General features: G+C 41.2%; 1 protein-coding gene across 3 annotated transcripts in view; it reads left to right on the forward strand.

The window, feature by feature from the left end:
- LOC139817678 (protein Wnt-7b) overlaps positions 1-15,072 on the forward strand; it is a 49,991-nt gene that overhangs the window by 17,602 nt on the left and 17,317 nt on the right. For all 3 annotated transcript variants that reach the window (XM_071785932.1, XM_071785931.1, XM_071785930.1), the window contains exon 2: positions 13,938-14,158. In XM_071785932.1, coding sequence (XP_071642033.1) covers positions 13,938-14,158 — 221 coding nt within the window. The remainder of the gene's footprint in view (positions 1-13,937; positions 14,159-15,072) is intronic.

Consider the following 15,072-nt stretch of genomic DNA (forward strand, 5'->3'; position numbering starts at 1 on the left):
ACTCCTGCGACGCTAACAGTATTCTGGGAATATCGCGTCATTTAGCGATTGAATGAATCGTATTTTATTTAATTAATAAACAGGGAAAGATTTCTTTGGTTGGTGGTGGCATTACTTAATGTTTGTACAGAATTTCGATGTATAATTTATGCACAAATTTATTATAATATACGTTTTTTATGAGATATTAACGTCATCGATTCTTTCTTTGAAAAAAAGCTATATGGTTTTTTTATGTAATTCTATTTCTTCATGTATTTCTATTTCTTATTTTATATAAAAGTATCAATAAAAAAATTAATAATTTATAAATGTACGAGGCAGTAATTGGTGACCGGTATAGTAAACTAGTATAGAAAAATTAACAGTAAAGCGAAGAATTGTGGAAGATGTGGTTTGACGACGAGTTCCGTGCTGCTATCTAAATCTATGTACCGCGCGTCGAGAGCCCATGTCGGTCGCTCTCAAGTGTATCTCTTCCGATCACACGTACCGAAATGTCAGACCCGTGACCTCGGTTATTCCACCACGCTATCTATTTATCTCCTGCCATCGCGTACTCTATTGCACGTGAGCCGCTCGCCCGAGTCGTTTTCTGCTGCTCTCGAGCCGCGGAGTTCGCGAGCTTGTCTCTCATCCGCGTTTCGTACGTATATATATCCGTATCCTCGCGCGCGTCTCTCGGTCATGTCCCGGTAAGCCATATTTCGGTCTGCCGCGGTACTTTAATGAGCTGATCGTTATCGGGACATTGAGTCGTTCACATGAGTCATTTCTGTGGTACGTTCCGCTATGTCGCGAGGGTCTTCCACAAAATGTCACGCCGGTTAACGTGATCCGCTTCCGAATTAGCCCGTACGTCGGATTCTGCTGTTACAATGGCCGAGAGACAGTTTCAATCAAAAATACACTACCTCAAACTTTTAAGCTCATGCTTCTAAATGCTTCAATTTGACACGCACGTTTTCTTAGATCATAATAGAATCGAAAGAAAAATCAATCATGTCTGTCTGTCATAGAAATTTAGCTGTTATTAATGCTGTTATTAATTACGAATATATATACAATATTCCTCGTAAAAAAAAAACATTTTATTAAAGTTTATTTTCTACGCTTTATTTTCTACGAGCGGCGCTTTCACTTTCCCTGCCGCTCACCTACTTGTCCGTTGGCGCTGTTTTATTTCCGCGGGATAATAAAGGATATACTCGATCTGCCGTGGACTTTCTTCACTGTCGATTCGTATGATCGCGAGTTGGCGAGGAGGTATAACGTCCTCCGATCGGTAATAAAGGTCGTGCCTTGAATTAAGCGCTTCGTTAAACTCGAGCCTTCGGCTTTATCGCGCTTGCTCGAGCACGTCGACGTGCTGCAAGCTGTAAAGCCCATTGGCATAAAGCACGTAAGTATGTACACGTATACCGCATAAGTATACTCGTGCGCGCATATAACTGAAGACTACTCCGCCACTCGTGGTTTATTCGCTGTCCCACATATTATGCGACACGACGCATTCATCATCGAGCCAATCTTAATAAACAATCGGCACTACCCACATTCACGCGTATTGATTACGATTTCGCGGAACTTGCCGAAATAAATCTAATGTCAAACGAGATTTCAAGCGGCTCGAATTCTAAAGCATCGTGCATATGTGCCAGCGAAACCTCCCTATTCTTAACACTTTTCCTCAGTCTTTGTTCTTATTCCAATGGCACTTGTGCACAAAATAAAAAAAAATGTCGTGATCATGCGATTATCTTCAACTAATGAGCATTCTCACACGTGCGCATATTACCAAGTGACAAAATAACGAAAGAGCAACGTAAAAGTACACGTTAAGAATACGGAGGTTGAAACGAATGTTAAAAATAAGAGCGTTCAGAATATGTAGTATATGTATTTACACGGCATCTGTGCATGGCTACATAAAATGTTGCGGGATATTTTCTTGGGAATTATTAGCGATAGGAATAAAAAATTTCTTACTAGCTCTTGCTCGTAGAAAGGCAAATAAATTCACACCGGATTCCCCTCGGCGCGCATATAATCTCTATTATGCAAATGGAAATATTCGTGGACGATTTGAGTGGAGGTTAAACCGATCATCGTCGACGACGATCATCGTCGTGGGTGGCCGGAGGCGGATCCAGCGGTAGCACAAGAGCCGAATGCTATCAAGCATTCTCTTCGTCTTCCTTTATCTCTCTCTTTTCCCTTGCTTTTTCTGCCCTCTCTCTCTCTCTCTCTCTCTCTCTCTCTTCCCCCTCTTATTCTCTATCTCTATCTTCTTCGGCTCTTCTTTTTCTTGCAAGACAGACGAACATATTACGCGGTCTACGTGCATGTAATTATCCCGTCAATGCCTCGGATTTTCAAGTCCCTCGAGAGTCTCGCGCGAGATACGCTCTGGATTGATTGAGAAATCTCTCCTGTCATTGAGGTGCTTGCTGATGTCCCCCGGGCTTCTCCTACTCCTCTAATTTCGCGTCGTTTCGTCGACGATTCTTACCTCGAGCCGCGTAGTGACTTGCAGAATTCATTTGGCTCACTGTCGCGGGTGTCACATATACGACTTTAATATTCTCCTCGCTTACAATAGAACAATAGATTCTGTACAATGCGAGCCAGATGACACAACAAAGTGAAAAAGAAAAAAGAATACACCGATATATTCGAAGAGAGAGAAGGAAAGACAGAAACAGAGCGATATTTATAATTTTTAAAATATTTTACATTATACGATACGACTTCTTCGAAAAAATAGTGTCCCAATTTCTTTGAATGTAACACTACGGAACTTTGCATATCTTCGTACTTGGGCGTACCGGAAGTGTCGGCGCGCGTCGCACATCAAAGATAACTTTGCGAAACCCTCGCGTCTCGCGTCGGGGCGTTCGATCGATGAGGCGACCCGCAATTTCTTTTGTCGATCGCATAAACATAGGCGCCTCGCTCGATACAACGAGGGAAGGGACGGGAAGACGGGAGAGGCAGGGAGGAACTGGTACTTTAATGCGTGGCTATGATATGATAATGCGCCGGTACACGGGATTATGTATATAGGTTCATGTATGATAATTTGGCGAGACAAAGCCGCATTGTCGAGACATAAATTGAATCGCTTCTCTCCTCTCTTTCTCCGTCTCTCTTCCCCGTCCCTCTCTTCCTATATCCTTCTCCACCCACCCTCTCCCACTCTGATCATCGGAAGAAACGCCCACCGCGGAGAGGGACACACTTGCTGCACACCTCGATACCACACGCGCAAGGAGACTTTCTTCTCCTTCTCTCTTTGCACGTATAAGCGCACGTGAATGTCTTTTAAACAGTATTTACCGCAAGCTGGTGCAGATGTTCACGCTGGGGTTGCAATCGACCATAATTATATATTAGGAATAGTGGTAATCCGAAAAATCGGAGTAATGTGCCTAGACCGTTAGTATAGTTTTTATTTAAATCCGATTTGTGGAGATATATTTATTTAGGACCATTGTTTTATGTTCTTTTAAATGGAGGGAAGATAATCAACCATCTCTGTACGCGGCTTGAATCTTATTTTTAATAGGTTATCTCAAATTTAATAGTTTTCAAGTATCTCGCTGAAACGCGGCACCCCCCGTTATAATCGTCCACCAATTTATCGTGCAGCTTTGCGAGGCTGACCTCGTCGCGAAATAAGCAGGCACGATTCGCAGAAGCAGTACCTACATACATCACTCGCAAACACTCAAATTACAAAGTTCCAAACTGGTTTCCACGGTGACAAAGACAGCAAAGTCCAACTAGGTCATCGACGAAGATACGGGACTTCAATTCGCAAGACGCGCCGTATATTTTCGTTCGAACAGAAAGAAGAGATTAACGAAATTATTACGCGAGATAACACGTCGGAGAAAGAGATCGCGTGAGACCGTCCTTTCCGGTTTTTACCACGGGTCAAATGTCAGATTCGTCGATTTTAGGGGCGTGGTATCGCATATTATGGCCCATACGCCGTCCGTGACCAGGTTGCGTCGCGCCGCGATTCCCAAGCGCGAATTTACAATCCCACGCTAATCCACGCAAAATTATATTTCAGCTAACGCTCGTTCCCGAGCGCCTTCCCCGCGACAAAGCGCGTCTCGTATTTTTGCTGATTAACCCTCTTTCGTCGGCCTGATGCTAAGTTATGAATTTCCGGTAATCGCTCGCGCAGACTCCGCCCGCTCGTAGTACCGTCCGCTGTATAGCATAGCACGTGGGAGTAAATTTTTCCCGCACATCTCGCCTCTCTCCGCTCACATAGATTTCCCGATGGGAGTAAATATCTAAAAACTAATTTGCATATATTCATATTTACGCGTGCTATCTTAAAGGATATACTATTTCTCACTTAAAATACACATACACACAGTTTGGCAACAGTTTTTATAGAAGAGCAATGATAATTATGCAATCGAATAAAATTCTACATAAATCATTCTTGGCCTTAGGCAATGAATTATACAATAATGTCCAAGTTATAAAAAATGATTTATTTCTACCACGTACGGAATAACGAAACGGAGTAGAGAATTTGGCATGCGTGCAGCAACTGGGAGCAAAAACAAAGGTTTAAGCGAAACGGACGGAATGGCTTTACGGGAGGAAGACTCCGATCTTTCTCTCTCTCTTGGGCATGAAAATCGTAAAAAAAAATTAGACTTTCAAATACGTCTCGTCTTTCTGGATCACCTCCGTACGCGCAGCCTACGGTCGGTATAAGCCGTATACGTACCCGCAAAAAGCGGCCAGAAAACTACGGGTGGATGACGAATGTCCCAATGGCGAGGGCACCACGGCGATTAGCATAATTCCCGTGTTAACATTTAACCCGGCCGGCCCCGAAATCTCGAAATTGGACGGGCTCTCCGCTGCGCGCGTGGGAATCTCCGCGGATCACTCCACCGCACCGGAGCTGAGGGACCGGCAGATATGTTCGCGCCCAGATAATATCGCGAAATTAGTATGTAAACCGCTCCCTTTTTTTCACTGATTCCTGCATCTTCTTTTCTACGTTCTCGTTTACCACTTTATCCGCTGTCTTCTAATCCGGATACCTAAATATAGGTGTTATAATATAAGAGGAGAAAATCGAGAATTTTTGTTTAATCGCAAATTAAGTCTGTGTGAACGAGTCTAAACTAGAAAACGTATAGAATAAATCAAATCCTGTTCAGGATTATCGTAGTAGACAACGAAGCCGCCTGTAATGTACACGTCATCCTATCGATATCTCGTACCGATCCGCGAGATGGGCGAGACGGGAGAAGATTTATGTGAAACACCGTAAGATTTCTCACCCCTATCCCGAGAAAGGTCGCCGTAACGCCCGACGGCGACGTTTCTCACCGTGGCGTCAACGCCGATCTTATCTCGCGCCCTTCGACTCCGCCGATGGATCCTTTTAATTAGCTTCGGCTAAGTGTAAGCGCCTCTCTCTCTCCTCTCCTAGGATCAGTTAAACCTGTACGGATCGTATCCGGCAATATCTTCGAGGTCAATAACATGAGCGCCCCGAGAGCGCGAACACAGCTCGGCCAGATTTCTCGCGTCGCACAATGGGACGTTTTTCGATGACTGGCACTATTTAAAGGTGAGAAAGGAAAAACGGGACCATTAGGACGAAAGGCTCCCTATAACTTAGATAAACGTGCCACGTGCTTTACGTATCTCGCCCCTCTGGAATGTTTCAAATTAAACGATATGTACAACAATTTAACGTATGAGAAGCGTTAAATTAAGCACATTAAAAATTGCATCAATGACTTTTATGTAATTTAGTCACAGCGATGTTTTTTTAATAATAGTTATGAGAGAGAGAGAGAGAGAGAGAGAGAGAGAGAGAGAGAGAGAGAGAGATGACGTCCGCTGGATCTTACGTGAGTACATTTGAACGAATAGGAGCAACCAATTAAAAAACTATCTATTAACATGGTCACACCGGGCGTGCAATTAGCGAAGAGTCGTGATCTCCATCGGGACCAGCGCTCTGATATAATTAGCGTGTCGGGAATCGTATTACGCGTGCAACGAGAAGATGGAGGTAGTCATAAAGTTGTGCATGTGTATACGAGAAATATATAGAAATGATGATTGAAAGAACAGGACGGAATATAAAAATTCTACTTAAGTAAAAATTATAAGAACCTGGACGAGAAAGAAAAATCGGGAAAAGACAGTCAGCCATAAGAAAACTTCATCACTTTCATTTACCGCGATTTATCGAGCACGCTCGATGCTATGACGATGCCATTTCGCTGCGAGAACAGAAAAAAAATTGCATTTTATATCGTTCGCTATTTCGATCGTTGTTTCCTCTCACCCTCTTGTACTTGAAAGAATGTGCTATCGTAGGGTTAATTTAATTCGTATTCAATGCTAATGGAAGGTGAAGTGTATGTGATTCTTCATGTGCATCGGAACAACCTACGCGACGCACCGTACACGCGTCTCCGAGCGTGACGTCGCGCGGTATGGAACGACATTGGAACGTCGGAATTCAAGACAGTGCCGAGACACGCGTCAAAAGTATTACGTGCATTCACTGCAACGACAGATGTGACGCGCGAACGGCAATCGTCACGAGAATCATTCGTAAGAGTCATCCGTAAAACGACGACCTGTTGCGTGAAAAATTAAATAAAACTGCTACTCTGGTAAAGATTCACTTTTTTTTATCTTATAATACAGCTTTCATTGTTTTCGTATTTGTTTGATAATTGTCAGTTTTAATATTGAATAATTATCAATAATCTGAAACATAATAATTGTACCTATATTGTAATTTTTGCAAAATCTTGAAAATTTTGCTATCCGTCATATTAGTTTCGTTTTAATTTTGATATCGGATTTGTATTCGGAGCTTCGATTAATCTTTAAATTTAAAAAATGAAAAACATACATGTGATATATAACAAATGTAGTATGAGTATGTTAAAAAATCATTAGAATAGCCTCTTTTTTCTATAATTTCTCAAAAAATCGTGGCGCACACGTAATAAAGCATTTCTAATATAAAAATCGTATTTGGTGTGAAAAAACTTCAAGGAATGATTATTTTCTTTTTTAGATTAAAAAAAAATAAATTTAATTTTTCTTGAAATTTAAGCCCCTTGCACAATAGGCGATAGCCGTTTCATAAAAGCGATCACATGAGCTACATATGAGCTATACATATAAATTTGAAGAGCACCGTGCCGACTCCGAGTATGCGAGACAACATGATCCAGCAGGGTGATCCGACGCCAAGCGTACCCCAGGGATATCTCTACCCTCAATATCCGAGATACTACGACTATACGTATGAAAATAAACTTAAACGTATATTACATAAAAGAAATTGGTCGTCAAGCTTGGGGAGCTTGGGAGTTTTGGTCAATTGAAAATGTCACAATTAAATTATGACACAATCGCTTTTCCTTCTAGACTTTTTCCTTAAAGTCCAATTTGCCATGTGAAGTGGAACGCCGGGAAAGTTAGTGCCATAGGTATTAGACAGCGAGCAAGTGGATCGCTGTCTAATACCTATGGCACTAACTTCCCTGGCGTTCCACTTCACATGGCAAATCCCAGCAGTAGACTGCCAGTAGCAAAGAGACGTTGTAATCACAGAGATGTAGACATGAGGCTACCATCGAGTACCATTTGAATGTGGACTTTAAGGAAAAAGTCTAGAAGGAAAAGCGATTGTCACAATTGAATTGTGACATTTTAAATTGACCAAAACTCCCAAGCTCCCCAAGCTTGACGACCAATTTCTTTTATGTAATATACATTTAAAAGACTTTCTAAAAATGTATGCGTATCTGTATGACAAGCCCAGTTTCTCCACTCGTGCGGGGGGTGCAGTTTGGAATATAAAAATTCCTGTGATCAGGTGGACTCGAACCTGGTTCCTCGGAGTTGCGAGTCTGACGTTTTACCACAAGACCACACTGCCACCCCTGACATATGCGCAATACGAAAGACTCAATAAGCGCGCCATAAATATAAGAATTAGATGGCGATACAATTTGTCGCGCATATATAAACGTGCTTATCTGCTTAGCGTACTGATCGCTAAAGTAACTCACGCAGCTAGCGGGAACAGCTCTGATTCACGCATGTGTGTACGACACATTCACAGCGAGCAACTTTATAGTAAAAGCCCTTAATTCTTATCTACGTGTACCTATCGCGTCGAGTTACGGCGATCAAATCGTACTTATCCGTCTGTCAGTGTCGCTACGGAAATGAAACGTAGTTCGATGAATCGCTATAACTTTATCGGAAAAACAGGATGTCCACTAATTACGGCTATCGCAACGAGTTGCCGCGAGTGCGTTTCCCACTTCCTTCTCGATTTTCCCGAATGCTGTAAATCATCACGAGAGGATATCTCACAGCGAGAGAAGCGAGAATAAATGGACGGAGTCGCTTACACCGCTAAGCGCAATCGATACGATGAAATATAGCGGCTAAATCGGCGTATTAAGATAAGTGCTTGGTCCGGTTTAAACATAAGGAAGTCGAGGGGAGCAATAAGAGGTGCCGAGATAAGTTGAATCGCGAGGCAAAGGCGATTAAAGAAAAATCTGTGTGCTTCCCGTATTTTATGTCAGATGATTTCGCGAGAGGACAATTACGAGAGCTGGTTAAATGCCGCATTGATTTTACAATCTTCGATCATGCCACACCACTTTTAGCGAGAAGATATTTATTTCTCTTTAAATCTTTTTTTTTCGTGCCACCGCATACGCAACGAAAAAGTTTAGATGGACGCGAGCAAATTACAGATCTATCAAGAAGCGATTATCGATGACTCGCCGATGACTCGATTCTTTGGACCGCGGAGAATCACTCTATCGGGGGGATCGTAGGTCGATCCAGTAACATTGTGAGTCACGTCTCTGCGGCACGTTTAATTCCGTGGTAAGAAACGAGAATGGGCGTATCGAATCTCGACGAAGTAGTCATCGTAACCAGAGCGAAAGCATTCTGAATATCGTTGTGGCGGGCGCTATTGTTGTGCAACGAGAGACGAGTCAGACCTATCCCAACGAACGCACGACGGGCGTACAGGAACGCATTTACACAGTTGAGCCAAAAAATAAAAACAAAACTATAAATTTTTTAAATAATCTTTCTCTTTCTCCTCTTTCCTTTCTCATTCAATGTATAATTTAGCAGATTACAGAAATGAAAAAGACATAAAAAAGATACGAAATATCAATACCGTTTGATGCTCATAATTAATACTCATAATGACCAAAAAATTAGAATGTCAACCTTTCCCAGATTTCTTATTATAGATTTAATTGAACGAGTTAAAGCGGTAGGAGACGTGAATCCGCCCCTGCAGGTATTCTTCCAGCGTTTTCGATTAGTCACGGCATATCGAGTACTCGAAACCCATTCGCCATGGGCCGTCGAGTTGAAATCTCGCCAATAAAAGGAACTCGGAGTGCGTTACGCATCAAACTAGCGTCCCACCGGCCGAGGTGTCTCCGTAAAAAAAAAGTGTTTCAAAGATTTGATGTCGGATAAGCGTCCATCACATTGTGGATCCTTCGGACCCACGGCGGTGTGTATCTCGAGTTTTTGACACTGACGGACAAACGGACAAAGCAACAATAGCTCGTTCCTGGCGTGAAGCTGAACGAATTCCGTCAGAATGACAATCAGTGATACAGCGTTGCGCAATGAAACATTATCTTTCAAGTAAAAAAAAAAAGAACGTACGACGGTATTCTCCAAACGACTTAGTGAATTATTAATTTACAAATCTTACAAAGAAAAGAAAAGGAAGAATTGTCGTTGATTTGAAATTAAAATAAATTAAAATGCATTTTCTTAGATAATTAATTTCGTTATCGTATTCGTATTATACGTCACGACTTCCACAATTCTTGTACACGGAGTTAAACGTGCGACGTAGGAAAGATTTCACTACGTATCTCGAATTTGCGATCGCGAGTCATGAATCTGCGAGCTAGATAAGGAAATGATGCATGTGTCTCGTTGTTGATGAATTTGATGACGAAAGAGTCGGAGGAACGTGTCACCTCGAAACTATAAAGGTGCTATTTACGAAGCACTTCTTCTTTTAGCAAACGTTAAAAGACAGATAAAGACAGCGCATATCAAAATATCAGATAACGCGAATTACAGGAGAGAGTAACGATATCGATTATTATCTTTACTTGAAAAATTTGCACTCGATACATTTTTATGTGACGCGATTATTAAAGATTATTACTTTCTATTACAATACAAGATCTTTATTTATTAGCCTGAATCTCTCTCTCACTCTCTCTTCTTTCTTCTCTTGACATTTAAATTTCCACTGGCAATTTTGTTGCTGCCGAGACGTCGAGCAATTTTTGTAAAAATAGAAATACGCCATTTTCGTTTCTACAAAATGCTCGTAGTGGACGAGCATTTTGCAGATGGCATCTTCGATATCATCGCGCGAGGCATTATGAAGATTTACAGTTATTCGAGTAAGCGGAGCGACGGCGTATTATATATCCAAGATTCTCAACCACGGAACCCCCGCGGTGTCATACGCTATCGAGATATCATCGAAGCAGAGCGAAGCGCCAAGCGTGCACTACTGATATTCTCGTATCTACTATGCATCTTTCTATGTCAATTCCCATAATCTAACGTGCAAGACAGCATTAACAGATACCTGTAACCTGTAACCGCTACGGATTATTCGAGGGATTTATTTCAAGTCAACCCGTTCCATTTTAATAATTTGTCGCTTTATAATAACACACGATACCAAGTTTCCTTGCATACTGATATTATCTAGTCTAGGAAGGTCCTCATTCTGACTTCTGCGGCTAACCGCATAGAAGTTGCTTTCAAAAAATGCGACCGCAACCAGATGAATCAGTGGATCGTGACTCATTCTATCGAAAAATACCGGCAACGAGAAATTGAGACGTGTAATGTAAAATCGGTACTGGGAATGAAACCAGATTGAAGTATTATTGTGCTTGCAAATATTGCGCTACATTTCAGATTGTATATCATTTGCGAGCAAGCGTGAATGCAAAGGAATCAGAAAGGAGTTCGGTATTACTCGGAAATTAGTCTTGGAGGAGTGCCATAAATGGAACTAATAATGCTTAATAGGCTCTTTGCTACTATAAATTGATAGAATTTTACTCGGGGAAAAATAGAATCTCGCGAGCTCTCTATATGCCCACTCTCTATGCATAGGCATTTTAACGACGGTTTATCGATGGCTTATTATTCAGAACGTTACACATATGAACCTGATTATTTTCCCTCGGCATTCACGTTTCTCCATGGTTCTCTTAAACGCCCGGAGTTGGGATAAATTGAGTAATGTCAAATAATCGAGAGCAAACGTATCGATAGCTGATTACGGTAATAAATCGCACTTTGATTATCTTTACATAATATTATTCAAATAGACTTTCACAATATTATTCAAATCTACGATGGACCTGCAAATAAGATATTATCGTGACTTTTTACACTACTAGCTATTCCTACTATAAATATGTATTATAAATGCATTAGTTTAGAAGGAATTTAACTTCATCAGATTATAAAAACAATGTTTGAAAATATGTAAAAATTAAAATAAGCGGTACATAATTGGAACTGCCCTGACAGCGACTTTAACGGTCGAATGGCGAACGGTGCTGCGGTACCCTGTTGCAAATAGCACACCATTAGCCTCCGTATGAGACGGACGTAATGTTATACATTATGCTCTAATGACTACGTGTGGATTGCTGCTGAGCATAAGTACGCGAGTCCGTTGTTCTCTTTTACTCGATCATCATACTAAAGATACAGGTGCACTCTTCTCAATAGTAGTTTTCAACGTTTAATATAATCTAATTAATATAAAAATACAAAGGACAAAATTTGGAAAAAGTTCCCCGAAATATTTTTTAACAGATACTTGGAAAGATCTTGGGCGGAAATAAAATTTAGTCAAAATAATGTATGTATACAAAATATAATTCAGCTAATATCACTTGCATAGAAAATTCTTCCACGTATTTATTTAGTTTAGAGTCATTTGAGAAATGTTTATCAGATTGAAAACGGAAAGCTATTTGTATTTTTTTTAAATTACATCCGATATAAAATGTAAAAATAAACTAATTAAACATTTAAAATAATGTAAACGTTGAAATATATAGGAAACATAAAACAATCATCATTTTGGAATTGTCAATTTCTTTTTTTGTCGAAAGCCGGGAGTGCTGTAACAATTCGTCAGACGTGAACATAATCGTGATAAAGTGCATCTTAACTAAGTAACGAGCAATGAAGACAAATGAGTAACCGCTATCACCTGCCCGTCCATGACATGCCTTCGAGGCGTCGTCATGGTGCAACTCGTGTTTAATTAAGGTTAACGAGTAACGTAGCGAGCACATAATTAAGAAGGAGAACGTAACTATTAACGTTTAACGTTGCCGCCTTCTTGCAATTGGATATCGTCAGATTTTTCTGCAAATCGCTTCTCTAATTAATTTCTCAGTTAATCCAACGTACGTAGCGATATGTGCCATTGTCACAATGTAATCATGATCAGGATGTAACTGGGACCAAATGCACGGGACAGGAAGAAGCCCGTTCTCACTGTCTCGTACTTATTATGAGAAATGACGGGGAACGTTTTCCTCTTTCTTTCTTTTTTTTTTCCACCTCAGCAGGCCCCTTGCGCGATTGCATCTTCCCGTCAACGAGAATGCGCATGCCAAATCTTTGAAGGGGACGATGACGGGACCTCTCGCGTCAACGTCTTTCTCGTTTATGCCTCGCGAAAGCGACGTGACGAGGAACGAAGTCCCTCCGGGCGATTTCGGGGCCGGCTTGTTTTCGCGGCGGCACGCCATCGCCCTACCTCTTCTCGTGTTCGTCGTCAGGACATCCAGATTGTCCCACCACGTGGCCACGAGGAGAGATTCGGCGGCGGCCACTGCGAGAGCCCCAGCGCGATGCATTCCAATGCAAATATCTCTCGCCCTGGGGACACGGCGTAATCGTCGCAATTTCATGCTTCTCAGAAATTCAACCTGCTCGTCTTACATCCCCTCCTCTACGATCCTTTCTTTAGCTTGATACTCTCTTACCTCATCCCACCCCGACGACCCCAGTACTTGATAACTCCACCCTCGCGTACTTTCGAGCGCCTTAATATTTCATTGCTTGATCGGGAAGGAATCGTAAGTGGCTCGTAATGAAGGGTATATTTATAGCTCTCTCGAAATGATGGATGAACCGCGCGATTTTATAAATCACCTTCAAAATGATATATCTCTATCGGTCTCTATTTCTTTCTATTATTTTTTTTCTTTTATCGAAAGAAGAAAATTAAAAATACAGACATTTACCTTGCAAGAATGCTTAAGAAAGATGCCATAGGCTATAAATTATGCAATGAACCAGCAGGAGACTGAGGATATCAAGTTTCAGCTTGTCATCGTATCGGCTTTAGCACCTGTTAACCACTCTGTTTACTCGTCAAGATATCGAAATGCAGATGATAAAGATGAATGCTCGTAAAATTACTTTTCTACTTATCGTCTTCTTAAGAATCTTTAAATATAAGTTATTCTATTTCGGACACACATACGGTTTTATCATACGAATACAAAGTCCTTGACTGTACACAATGTTAAGTGGTGTACAATTATATGAGAAAGAAAATAAAAATAAGATAATTCGGATACGTTGACCTAGTTATGTAAAAAAGAAATATAAAGCTAATTAATAATAGTCTTGGGAATTGGCAACTATATCTTCTCCTTAAACGGTGGATGAGATTTTCGAACGTGTCGAAATAGTTTCTATCACATTCGTCAAAGTATTTATCACGCGTTTATCTTCTCGTTTATATTATACATTTCTCACGACGGATCTTTTTATTCCAGGGTGGTCGGAGCGGTGGTGGTCGGCGCGGCTGTCTGCAGTCGCATCCCCGGATTGGCGAAAAGTCAGCGCGAGCAGTGCAGAAAAGCGCCGCACGCGATGCCGGCGGTGGGCGAAGGCGCCGCGCTGGGTCTGCGCGAGTGCCGGCACCAGTTCCGACATCACCGTTGGAACTGTTCCCACGTGTCCAACGATCAGGTCTTCGGCCACGTGGTGGTAGTGGGTAAGGATTGTTCTGTCACCGGCGCCCGGTATTTATTACGCCGCGTAATATATCACGGATGTTACATACGTTGTATACTTGTACAACGACTCCTTGCTCCGCGAAAGGCTTCCCTGTCACGTATGGAGTAGTAGGTATAGCGGGGCGAAACTGCGCAGTTAACGTCCCCCAAGTGTCCACAATGGAAATACAGCGTAATAAAAAATATAAAAAAAGAAAAGTTTGGATATTAGAATTCATCACTTGAACGCGCGCATAAAGTTGTGTAGCTTACTACCTGTTAGGTACTAGTAAGTCGCATGTGTGTTGGAATATCCTCAATATGTTACGTGTTAAAGAAGACGCATGGGGCTGTTACATCATTCCCGCATTCTATTAGGCTCGCACTTGTATCGCCCTAATGATCTTTTCATTAATATCTTCGTGCTTTATTTTGTCGATTTATCCATTTACATTCTAAACGTCAGATTCTCTCTCATTATCGAAGATTCAGTGATTAAAGATACGACTTTGGAGCCAAATTAATAAACCGTCCGTATACTTAATCATATCGTGAAAATTATTAGTCTCGTATAGTTAGTGAATAATTGATCAGCGATTATATACCTTAATTCTTTCAACCATCCTCTGTTAATAAATCAAAACGCGTATCATGCATAAATATTTATGTAGCTCATAATTTCATGAAAAAACAATAAGAAAAAAAATAATATGCATTCTTGTATAGAGTATTTTACGAAAGACTAATGGTGGTGTAATGTTCACATTAATCGCTCCACTTAAATTTTGATAAAAATTCAAACTTCTTAATTATTTTTCCTGAAGCTCAAAACCAAAAGTTCTTAAATTAAGCGCTCTATTTGGGTCGCTTTAACGCTAATTCGAGGAGACATTTTACGACAACGCGCTGTCAC

This window comes from Temnothorax longispinosus, chromosome 8 (genome assembly GCF_030848805.1).
Source record: "Temnothorax longispinosus isolate EJ_2023e chromosome 8, Tlon_JGU_v1, whole genome shotgun sequence".
Lineage (NCBI taxonomy): Eukaryota > Metazoa > Arthropoda > Insecta > Hymenoptera > Formicidae > Temnothorax > Temnothorax longispinosus.